The sequence below is a fragment of the Ptychodera flava genome, chromosome 1 (genome assembly GCF_041260155.1).
Source record: "Ptychodera flava strain L36383 chromosome 1, AS_Pfla_20210202, whole genome shotgun sequence".
Lineage (NCBI taxonomy): Eukaryota > Metazoa > Hemichordata > Enteropneusta > Ptychoderidae > Ptychodera > Ptychodera flava.
In genome coordinates, this window is record NC_091928.1 from 27,625,075 (window position 1) to 27,637,880 (window position 12,806).

At 38.1% G+C, this 12,806-nt stretch overlaps 1 protein-coding gene across 2 annotated transcripts in view; it reads right to left on the reverse strand.

Moving 5' to 3' along the window:
• Window positions 1–5,587: 5,587 nt before the first annotated feature.
• The window catches only part of LOC139134113 (myelin regulatory factor-like), a 64,352-nt gene continuing 57,133 nt past the window's right edge, over window positions 5,588–12,806 (reverse strand). For both annotated transcript variants that reach the window (XM_070701040.1, XM_070701032.1), the window contains 6 exons: window positions 11,964–12,179; window positions 11,028–11,112; window positions 10,659–10,730; window positions 9,770–9,875; window positions 9,009–9,089; window positions 5,588–8,713 (listed from right to left, as the gene is read on the reverse strand). In XM_070701040.1, the coding sequence (XP_070557141.1) occupies window positions 8,609–8,713; window positions 9,009–9,089; window positions 9,770–9,875; window positions 10,659–10,730; window positions 11,028–11,112; window positions 11,964–12,179 (665 nt within the window). In that variant the 3' untranslated portion in view covers window positions 5,588–8,608. The remainder of the gene's footprint in view (window positions 8,714–9,008; window positions 9,090–9,769; window positions 9,876–10,658; window positions 10,731–11,027; window positions 11,113–11,963; window positions 12,180–12,806) is intronic.

Below are 12,806 nucleotides of genomic sequence, written 5' to 3' on the forward strand. Positions count from 1 at the left end.
ATCAAATTATTTAGATTAAAAAAGGGATAATACTCTCTTCTGGGTTTTACGTGATATGATATGATATGATATGATATATGATATGATATTATGTGATGTGGCATAAATTTATGCGATGTGCATTATGTATGCATATATACATATATATATATATATATATGAGTGTGTGTATGTGTGTAGACAGACATAGATAGATAGATAGATAGATAGATAGATAGATAGATAGATAGATAGATAGATAGATAGATAGATAGATAGATAGATAGATAGATAGATAGATAGATAGATAGATAGATAGGAGAAATTTCAGACGTCAATCGAAAAAGAAATTACTTATGCACGAGTCGTGTCTTTAGACACAGATATTTTGCATTTACTTGACTTTTGAAAACCAATGATCGTATGTGTTAAATGCATCTTGACAGAGATGTGCACCTTAAAGACTATATGAGACCCAGAGATGATGTGAATGGAGGGTTGAGAAGCCAGAGCCTGCTGTGACGTTTATGCTTGTTGGCATCTTTCCAGGAAAGAGCAGCATCTAATGAGCGCACACCGCTTCCTTGATGACTGTAATATTGAAGTGGTTGTGTTCTGTGTTCACAAGTGACGACCCCTCTGTTTGTCAAAGTCTGTAATCGATGGCGAAGGGTCCCTAGGGACATTGTTGAAGTTGAAGGCTGATTGAACAGTTTTACCTCATCGGCTATCGCTTATTCGGTTCTGATTGAACCGTGAAAAATCTCTCTCAGTTTGTTTTGTCATTCAATGATATTGACTAATGATATTGATGTAAGTAACTTCAACCTTCCAACCTCTTTACGCGCTAAATGCTTGCTCACATTTGTTGCCGAGATCGGTGACGGCACGCTTCTTCTTCTTCCAAGCTGCCTGAGTAAGCCTTCATTTTTTACAGGGAGGGGGTGCTTTGAACTTTAAGAAACGTAAGAAATGTAAAAGTTGGCCCCTAAAAGTATTCATTCTAAAATATGACCCCCTCACACTTCATTAATGTACAATGTGACCCCTTCCGGGTCAAAATCATTGATCTAATTCGATCAATAAAAATTATAATGTAGCCATGATGTGCCATCAAGTTGTGGCGCTGAATTTTAACAGTACAACCACATAACTTTGCACTATGTACACTGTCTGTTGCTGGCTAATATATTGCCTATGTTGGGAAGTTAAACATTTGGCGTTTCATCCTAATGTTTGGAGTTGACCATCACATTGATACTAATACACAGAACACAAAAATATTAGAAAAACTAGTTATATATGTAGCTTATACATAGAGGAGCATTAAGCTTTGTTACTTGCTTGTCACCTGTCAAACTGGGTTACGATCTTTATGTTATAGCCGTACTTTGCGCAGATTGTTGTTTGCTTACCACGTACTATTGCCGATAGAATCCCAATTATTGGACATACGGGGATTTTCCATGTTTGGAGTGGGGAGAGGGGAAAAACGATAGGCGAGTACATAAGGAAGGGTTTGAAATTTTCAGGGAGGGCAGTTGCCAGTAGCTTTAACCTGTCCCCCTACAAAGTTTAAGTTCGCTCAAATACCTTGAGGCTCAGACCAGCAAAAATCTGAGCTTTTGGATAGTATATTAAGTCTAGGGCAAACACTCTTTGTTAAATAACTTTAAATCGGCACGTTTGCCGATGTGCAAATACATATACAATACACAACACGTACTAGATTGATGGTTAAAATACCAATTATACTAGAATATTATCAAAATACAAATATCGGGTGCAACACAAAAAATCAGTCTGCATTTTGATGGGAAAACTATCACAATACATCAGGACCCTAAAATGTTCAAGTCCCCCCGGTCTATATGATCAAATTTTTTTAAGCCCCCCCCCCTCCCCCATTATCATATAGCTGCATACTTACTAGGGATGCACGCAGATAAGTATCTATTTGGTAGTTCTGCTCGCAGATTTTCAACACTACCTGTTATTAGCAGTTATAGAGCCATACTCCTCATAAGGCAAGTTCTTTCAGTGGAATTTTTGGATTTATCAGCCTAAGCCAACTTGAGTTAATCCAACTTTGGCCAGGTCATTGGCACCTGCTGAAGAGCACACAAAATGACAATCATGAGAGAGTATGCAAATTGTGAAGTCCTGGCTACACTTTGCCAAATTGTGAAAAACTGAGCACAGTGATCTACCAAAAAATATATTTTCAAAAGTACAAGACATATATGACTTAGATGCTGCTCGAAATTGACAATACTGGAAGGTTAAAATATTCCATAATATAAACGTTGTAATCTCTTAAAATTTTGGGTGTAATAATGGCAAATTTGGTAGAAAATAAATAATTCCATTCAATCACACATGTTTTAGAGTCTTTACTGTTTAAAATTTTACTTCTGTGTTGCTTTACGATGAGAATTTGAAAATTTAGAAAATCAAGCAACCAAATCTGTTTTCTTTTAATATTTGATTATTCTCGTGTGACAGAATTCAAAAATCCCTAATAACGTTAGGTTTCCTGGTCTCCATATCATGTGTTGCTCTCTGGTCTAATTTTATGTACACGTATATCATAAATGTCATTTGACCCAAACTCTTCTTCAACTATATCAGAGTCAGAGCTATCTCTGTCACTACCGATATACAATGACAGTGACACTGCAGTAGCAAGGCAGAAGCTGTATTATCTTTCATTATTTGACAATGTTTTCATTCAATTTATACAAGCGTCCTCTTGTTCTACTCCTACAGCATGCTGAACTGTCCAGTATTCAGCTTGCCAACAAAGACTCTATATGTGTCCTGTGCATTTGTATCATTGACCATGGACCCTCCAGAAAAGGTATACGCATTAATTGACAAATGACTTTCAGTCTGGACTCACATTCAATTATCATCCGATACATTTATATGTGCAGACTTTGTCGACAAACGGAATACTGTGTGTTTCAGCATGCTGTAGGGAAACAGCAAGAAACTGTGTTTGATATATTGCATAGAAAAATTGAAAAAAATTATCAACAGTTGCAGCTTCTACCCAATTACGAGGCCCTCTTGTTTGGGTTTTTTAATGAAAAGCCATACATGTTTAGATTTTTTGGTGATAAGGGTCATTAAATGTGACAAAAGGGTTCTAGATTTTGTGTAATTATTACGAACATCATAACAATTGGATGACATTAAAATGTTATTCATTTTTCGTTGAATTATCTGACAAACTTGGAATTGGAAAATGTAAAGGTAAAGGGGAACCAAACTATTTTCAAGTCCCCCTCCCCTATAGGCAGAGCAAAACCTTCAAGTCCCCCTCCCTCCACTGCCCACAAAATTTTCGAATCCCCCTGAAATTCCTCCACTGCCGTTTTTCTTTTAACGCAGCCTATCTCCAGGACTTGCCACCCTTTGCATAATTTACAAAGCCTTGTGGTGGGTTCATTTTGAGGCCATGAACTTTCTTCAGAGTTAGGGTGTTCGGGAAAGTTTATCGTACACTGAACTTACGACGTTCCCCGTTACGTCTTCTGGGAATGAAATCCGCTTGCCAACGTCGGCAACGATGACCTCGCTGACCTAAGAATACACTCTCCTCTGAGAAATCACCGAGCTGTATGTCAAATCCACCTAGACCGTGTGCGGACGGGGAAAACTACGGGTGAGGCATGGAGACAGTGAGTAAAGGAAGGAACACCGTGATCAATCTAAAACAAAGTGGTATTTTGTTTTAACTGCCAACTGACAAGTTTTTCCTGACATATACCCTGACATATACCCTGACATATACCCTGAGAAATGGAGAGAGGAATAGATAGCGGCAAAATAACCAGACTCCTAAATAATCATCATGACTCGGAAAACTCATGAAGCTTAAGGCCGTAATCATTTGGACGGTGAGTCCATGGGGACATTCTTCAAGCAAGAATTGTGATTGAATGGGCACAGCGTATAAACGGTGGCTTCCTCAGGTTTTAATTGAATCACGAAAAACGATCTCCAGACTTCGTCTGTCTGTCTTCGATCCTGGAATACGTTTTGCCCGACGATTGATCGCGTGAGGGTTGTACATTTGCATTGCCGACATGAAGTTATTTTTTTCTAGCGGAGAACACGAGTATTCAGCTCCACTCAAGCAGATGAAGAAAGTTCTTGACTACAGGTCAGGTGCAGCCAACGAACAATGCACTTTTAAAGGGGTCTTTACTGTGATATTATATATTGTGCATGACAAGTAATGTAAACTGACTAAGCCATTAGGGTAATTGATTAGCTGTTCATAATTTACCCTCCCACTGAAAATTTTTTGACTTACCCTCCCCACTCAAACTTCATTTTTACCCACTCCCCACTTATTTTTGCCTGTTTCCCCTCCCCACTGTCACTTTTTGAAGCTCCCCTGCTCTGGGGCAAAAAACTTGCCGATTTCCCCTGCCCCGCAAAAAAATTCCCCTCAAAATTTTGTCATTCCATTTCCCCAGCAGACATGAAGCTACCTTATCCTGAGATGAAAAATATTGTCGATTTTCCCCTGCCCTGTGAAAAAAATTACTCTGAAAACTAAAAGGTCGACTGTCTTCTGTGCAGGCTTCGTCCGTCAACTTTGTTGAATTTCGATTTTGTACCGGTATTTGAATTTCCGATATCAGTATATAGGCCTAAAGTATATATCCATAAACGGCTATCACCTGCAGAAATTGTGACATTGCGACAGAATTGACCGTTACCATACTTTGAAAATATTGTTGTCACTTCCCCTGAGAAATCTCTGAAACCGGTGAACTGGGTATATTTTGAGGACGGTTCCGGCTCTCCTCACAGCACAGTTACGAGTGTAGTGATACATAGCGGCCGCCGCGTAGTATGCATAAAAGAATACTACGCAGCGGACGCTATGTATCACTACACTCGTAACTGTGCCTCACAGCTATGTCTTTAAGCAGCAGCGAGTCTCATTTATTGCACGCCATCAACGACAGGGCTACGAGAGGCGATACAAACGGGTTGCGCAGTCCTGTCGTTGAGGGAGTGCATGCAGTACAGACGTTCAAAAAAGTCGATTCTACTGACTTAGCAGATGTTGGCAGTGATATGCCTGGTATGATGAGGGTTAAGGGAGTTTTGTTTCGATAAAAAAATTGCAAAATAACGTTTCTAAAATCTTAATAATGAAAAAGACGAGCCTCAGTATGAAAGCTCTTTTTGTCCTCGTTCATTTAGTGAAACATTTGCTGGTGAAACTTGGGTGTCATTATGTTGCGGATGATGTATTTTTCGTTTTGGTAAAAGAAAATTGTAGAGATCTTTTAAACAACTTTTTTGAATGCTCCGATATGAGCTCGTAGGCAAAGTCAGATTAAATAAAATATTCACAGTTAGAAGAAAACTTGTAATGGTCAGTATTTGAAGAAACTCTTCATCCTTCGGAAGTTTTTACATCCATTCAAATTCTAGGATGTATAGACGAAGTAAGAATATTTTGGTGGTTGTTCCATGTGATGATTGCTTCTCTGGAAAGAAACATCACACAAGCAGTGAATAAATAAATCAACGTTAGCGATACAAGATCGGCATGGGATATTTTACAACTCAAACAACATTGTACGTCAAATGAAATATTTTATTGAAATTGGGTTGAATGATAAAAAGGGGAGAAATGTACATGACTGATGAAACGGATCTTTTCACCATCACTGCACTTTGACACGATTAAGACGCATTTTATAAAAGTGCATACAAAACATGATTGACACTAAAGTGAAACTTAAATTCAAAGTAAATATACATGTATAATTTGCTTTCAACAGTATAGCGGCATTTTCCTGACTAAAACAATAGATGGGGAAAAAAATACTCACAAATAACTTTTTAAATAAAGATAATTCAGTGATTTTTAGAGTCAGAATGGTTGAAAACAAATCTGATGAAAAATTTTCGAGAAATGATAGTTATGCAAATGTATTTGTGATTAGGTCTATGGCACTTTACGCTACATTGAAAGCTTTGTACTTTTAACAAAAAGCCTAATTTCATATTTTTTTAAAGCTTGGCCTCCCCCCCCCCCCCCCCCCCCACCCCAACCCCCCTTTCCTATGAATTACAGTTGTTTTGCTATTTGTAATACTCGGAGTCCTGAAGGCTTCTGGACAAACTTTGTAAATCAATATCCAATGACTTCCATCAAATGCACATTCCCTATCCCATTATTGCAGCCATGGAGCAAGCCCTATTACCAACAAATCCCTTTTCCACAATGGCTATCTTGGAACTATTTACAATGAGTTCAGGGATGTTGAAGATTGGAGTATAAAGATAACTCAAGGTGGGTTCTGGGTAACTGTTACACCACCTCCCCTCCCCCTTAAGGTAACATTATTCTATTCAAAACTTTTTTTTTTTTGACGGGGAAGCAAATTTTGCAGTGACACCAGAAACAAAGCACAGGAAGTGCAGAGTAGGTAAAGTGACTGTACAACAACAAGAAGGAAATGCAACAGGAAAGAAAAAGTCTAAAAATATCTTCCTTGATACTTGTACTACAGAACATTAAGTCAAGTGATTTGAATATTAATTTACACCTGGTGTATATGTGGCACATTTATTGTCCAGTACATTAATTCACATAAAATATAACCTTTATAGTAACTGGCAATAAAACTTTTCTTTATCAACTCCTGCGCACATGCAAAGCACCACGACTGGCCACAGGAGGGCGCCAACCTACTGATCCTGGAGGAGGTAATATATATATTTATATACACAAACAAAAAAGTACTATTTAAAAGCTACCAGGTCTCCATGTAATTTACTCAATTATTGGCCTGAGCATTGTAATTTGAATATTAATTTACACCAGGTGTACATTTCAATGAATATGAAATAGATCAATAGCTGCATTGGGAATCAAGTCACATCCCTTTGTTTCACCTAGGTATTTTTTTTCACAATGCAGACTTTGCCTTTGCACTTGCAATTCAAGTGAGCAACCCAACTTCAGTATCACATGGAATAAAATAAAACATCTTTTAAAAAGGGATGTATCGTGAACATCCAGAGATATATATCCTAAGTATTGTATCATCTAAAATACATATTTATATTTTAATATTATTTATTATGTTACAAGGTAGACTGAGTCATCATTGTCAATTTCGTTTTTAAGTTTTTTTAAAAAACTTCTTGTTTACCTCTGTGATATGGAGTGGTCTCTGAGGTAAGAAATAGCAGGACATCACAAACAGCCAATAAAACGATGAGGTACGACTTGTACCACACTATAAAGAGACAGTCATGTTGTGCAAATTTTATCTTCTATTTTCCTAGAAACTACGGAGCTAGTAGGATATTTTGCAGAGTTGCGTGTTACTCGGTGAATTTCACACAGAGATAAAAACGACACCTTAAAGTGTGACGACAAAACCCTTTCACCCCTGCTTTCAAGTGTAGAGGTCCTTCTGCTCTGTTGAAAACTATTCAGATATACCACGGTCTGGTGGTAAAAACAGTCAACCTGCCCACCCCTCTATTCCCTGTAAACAGGTCTGAGCTCACCATTGATAACAATGGTTTAGGACAAACCATGGTGGTGAAAGGGTTAAAAAAAGAAATCTAATGAAATAAAAAAAAACATCAACATAATAGACATTGCGGTATACATGTACTTTACAGAAATGTCTGACACAGGTCAAATACACTCTACGTCACCTCTGACTAAAGGTTTTCAATGATGGCACGTTCAGGAGAAAAAAGAGCAACATGGAAGGTCTGTTCATGATTGAGACAGGTAAATATACATTGTGCAGGTTTGATAAATACTCTACTTCTACATACTATACAGCTGTATAAGCAGCTAGTCTGTTTTTCACATGATGAAAAACTGATGTTAAAGTTCCCAGAATGCTACTTTGCAGTGGTAGGACATTACAGCGGACAAGGCTCTGTGGAGGCAGTGAGCCATGTTGCCATCGTTCTGGTCCTCTCCTGTTAACCCAAGGAAAGCCCTGGCCACTTCCCACACAGACCAGGTACAATCGAGAGTCAAGTACGGTAACTGATTCAGTGTCGCAAATTCCCGGCTTTGCAGAATTTTCTGTGTGGAATTATTTTTTCACTCACAACTTTCTAGCAGTGAGAGAAGTATGGCGCTTGGCCAAGGAACTTATCCCGTTGCATTGCTGTCGGCATTATCGTCATGCCCTATCGTCAAATAACGTCTGGTTGTCTCTTGGCCGTCGCTCGAGTCCAACATAGACTCGTACAGTTGTGCTGCTTCAAGAAATAAGCACAGGAACTCCTCGTCATCAGTTACAGCTATTTCAAAATGACCAACAAAATCACTCCTTCACCGAACAGAGATTCCAAAAACACACTCGGCGCTGTGGTCTCCGTTTAATTGATTTTTGTAGACTATGCCCGTTAATTGTTTCGGAGCATTTTAAAGAATCAACAGATTTCTTCGCAAGTTTTTGCCCGTTTGATTGAGTTGATAAGTACACATATATGCACATTTGTTAATCATCGATTCATTAACAGTTTTGTGTCTTCCATGATAGATGATACAAAGTGCAGGTCCTGTGTTTGCAAAAGTGAATTTCTCTCTCCTTCATTCCATCGCACTCGTTCAGTTGATGGTTCCGTTGTCGTCGTAGCACGCTGTCATGTTTCTCTTGAAGTGAAAGAAGTAATCCAGAAAAGTGCCATCTGTGCTCTCGCAGGTCGTGGATGTCTGGCATTTGAACGAAAATATGGAATTAATACATGCAAAGTTCTCCAGTTTTTTTTAAGCTTATATTAAGCTGGTCCAGAACTATCTGGCATTTGAACGAAAAAATGAAATTAATACACACAACGGTTCTGTGATTTGCAAGTTTATAGAACTTCGAGCTGATCCACAACTTGTATAATTTATCAACTATTCTAAACATTCATTTACCATTAATAGCCATTAATGTGTGATATATGTGTGTGTGTGTCTGTGTGTCTATGTCTGTGTGTGTGAAGAAAGGTGTAGTTTAACTTACATGTGAGGGATAGGTGATTCGGAACTTGTAGGAACTTTCAAAATAGTACCCAATCGGCAGACTATGCTGATGACTCTTTTTCTGTGAAGGAAAATAACATCATATGCTGAGCTGTAGTACTAGTCAGCTTTAACCTAGGGGGTATGTTTGTACTTCCTAGAAAAGGCATCCTTAGACTTGTACTGATTTCTATGACAAGAAGGGTGAATAATATTATGATAAGGTATAAGCTGCACTTTAGTACTTGTTAACTTTATTTTAGGGGGATATGCTTGTAATTACCGTAAAAGGCACCCTTGGATTAGCACTGATTTGTACCATAAGAATTGGTAATAATCTCAAAAACAACTCCGGTCTCATGCTGAGCCTTAGTACTAGTTAACTTTATCTTAGGAGGTACTGTATGTTTCTAATTACCATAAAAGGCACCCTTAGGTTACATTGATTTCTATCATTAAAAGCTAGTAGAGTGTTCTTAAACTTCACTGTGGGTAACATTTTGCTGAGAATTGGCAGCTTGAAATGCTAACTGTAGCATTTACACGTGAGAGAAATTTTGACCTATACACTGGAACATTTTATCAATTTGAAAGTAAATTCTCTCGATTTCAACTTTTCCTCTTTCTTATCTTATCAAAATGGTCACCAAAGCACTGAAAGATACTAATCTTAAAACTGCCATTCTCAAAAGATCTTCGGTACATTTCACTGGGGTGGGAATTGAAAAACAACGAAACATTCAAAAGTGAGACAAAACTTACTACATGGCCATCAGGTAGCTGAAGTGGTTCTGGCTGTTTTTGTACGTCAAGACACAGTGGTGATGGAGTGTACTCACAAAACCATAACATACTGGCTATGCTAGTACTGTGGAATGATAGGGAAAAAAGATATCAATTATGGATGTGTCAAAAAATAAATGAATGAAGATCAAGTTGATACGGCAAGGTTGAACAAGATTGTGCCTGCATTGAAATATTTTACAAATCACCACAATCCTAGGGATTCCAGTTGTTTCAAAAAGCTATTAACAACCCCTTAAGAGACCTCCATTGTTTTCCTAATCAAGATAGGACCAAGTTTTCTTCAGGTGCGTCATTGGTTCATACAGAACATCTATGCAACATGTCTCTTACTCAAAACTAGTATCAATTTACTGTACATTAAGGTAGAATTCCCCTTGGGGACAAATATCTTTCAAATTTTACAAAACAATTTTGGTCTACCACTTGTTGGGCCTCAGTTTGAAGCTTATGAAGCAAATTTCACTGGCTTATTTCTGTGAAATCGAAAATTTTAATTTTCCCCATAGAGTTAACACAGAGATGGCAGCCATTTTGGCTCACATGTGTCGCTAAACATGGGATAATTTGATTTCCAGTGACCAAACTTTGTACAGTGACCCCCTGATTCCACTTTTGATGTTGAAAGGGAATGATTGAAAGTTCTCTTACAGAAAGTTTATGTGAAAGCTTAAGTCTTTTCATTTCAAGGCTTGAATTTCATTAAGCATCAATTTGATACAATTTCCGGCGATTATTTCTTTTTACCTTCAGCAAAGACAGTGCAGCGTTTCTCACGACAGCAGTAATGAAAATATCCAACAGTAAAGGCGTTAAATTTCTGTACCTCTTGTTCTATTCTACTTACTTGATTTCAAGGTTTGTTGACTTCAATGGAAAATACGCCGGAACTGATATAGTGTAGGAATAATTACCATTCCTGGAAGTACAAAGAGAATGGATATTATTGTAACAATTATAACGCAAAATTTCAATTTTATATTAATTTTCCATATTTCAATTAATATTTTGATTAAGAAGCTGCAATTAAAAGTGTTGTCTTGACAGATTGTTAGCAATCGCAGCAGCTCAAAACCATCAGAGCTAACAAGCGGAATGTGTGTCTTTTGATTCTAGGGGAGGGGAGATGTTCCCCTCGTACTTCACACATCCACTATTGCCAGAACCAGGGACTGAGAAGGGGATCTTTAAGTTGGAAACCAAGGACCAAACTTACCCACACTGCTGAAAATCACAATGGTCCTGGTTAATAGGGTAATCACCATCCGTAATACGAATGCTTGTAACCACTAGAGGTGTTTCTGCAGAAAAAAACGTCAAATGGAGGACACATTATCAGAGATTTTTACTGCGGCTATTATATTAAAACACAACTGTTCCAAATCACATGTAGAACAGTGGGTAAAAATCCCACCTAGTGTAACAGCACATGTACTTATCTTCTTGAACTTTAAAAGGTTGTGCATTAATGCGGATATGCATACACACTACCCTGCCACTAGACATACCTGGTACACATAATTTCTTGTGACGAAACCAATCTACTGTGGGAAAACACACACACATCCTGGAGGATGATATTGGCTTGTAATGTGGCCTAGCATGACATGAGTACTAACCAACCTAGTGCTACATATATAGGCGGCCTTTCTATCACCGTGTATGATGATCAAAGTCTCGATCACAATTGGCTTGACATTATTGGAAGTTCATGAGCTCCACTCGCCATGAAATAGATTATTGTCCATCAAAAATGATTTTGACTCTTATTATGTACATTAAACAGCAAAACTTGAATATAAAGAAATTTGGTAAACCGTCCACATCAGAAGAAATGAATTGCACGGCTAGAGAAATGGTAGAGGGTTTCAAAAGTTCTAGCAATGGAGCATAAAGGTGAACAGAGATGCACATTAACCGTATACGTTCAAAGTTTTGGTTCAGTCACCGGTAAAATTGAAAACTGTGGCTGATAATAACTAAATGGCATACAACAACAGTATGATGCATACATGTAGCTTACTGTAAATGGACATACATGTGCACATACATATGTATATTCTCTAAGTCAGAAAATTTATATATACATATGAAAAGTACACGTGAATATGAAATGTGGACGACCACGACATGTACAGATGTGGGAGCATACCTGGTTTGGGTGTGGCACCAGCTCGCTTTTTCCTGTTCCCAGAGGATCCAGAGGGTGGTTCCTTGTAGATGACTGCTCCCTGTTGTAACTCTTCTTCACCATGGACGACGTTGGCCTGCTCATCGGTGATGTTGATGGTGTCGATCTCTCTGTCGCTGAAATCCTGATCAGCAATAAACTCACTGTTTCCAAGGGAAGTTGGAGAAGGAACCATATCTGCATGTGAAAAGACACATTTGATATGGTTATGCTGTGTCAACAAATACCCAAAAAGGCCCAGCTTGCAATTGTGTATCAGCTTCATTACAAAACAAACCAATCTATTAAAGTACAATGCCCAAGGGAACTGACATTTCAACTGTCAAAGTTTCACAATGCTATTTTGGTCTAACATTCATAGGGACTCATTTCAAACCTCATGGGTCGAGTTTTCACAGAGCAAACTGTCAATTTTTAACCCAGCAATGTTCCTGATTGTGTTTTTCGTCTGATCTGGATGGCCTGTTAAGGTAGAACACGTCTTGTGGCCAATAATTCAGGCTTTCAAATTTTATCATTTCTATTCTGATCTACCACTCGTGGGGGTTCAATTTAAAGCTCTTGGTGTAAGAAAATGTGGTTTTCTATCTGTTAGTATTTCAAAAATCAAAAATGTCATTTTTCCCAAAGAGTTAACACAGGGATGGCGGTCACTTTGAATTACAAATATCGGAAAATCTCAGGGAATTTGTCTCTCTTAAGGGAAGTTCAAGCAAATGTTTAAGTTTTCCACTTACAAGGTGCATACTGTATTTAAAGGGATGCAGTGAACTGTGCTCGAAGGTCGCATGGCACCCATACGAC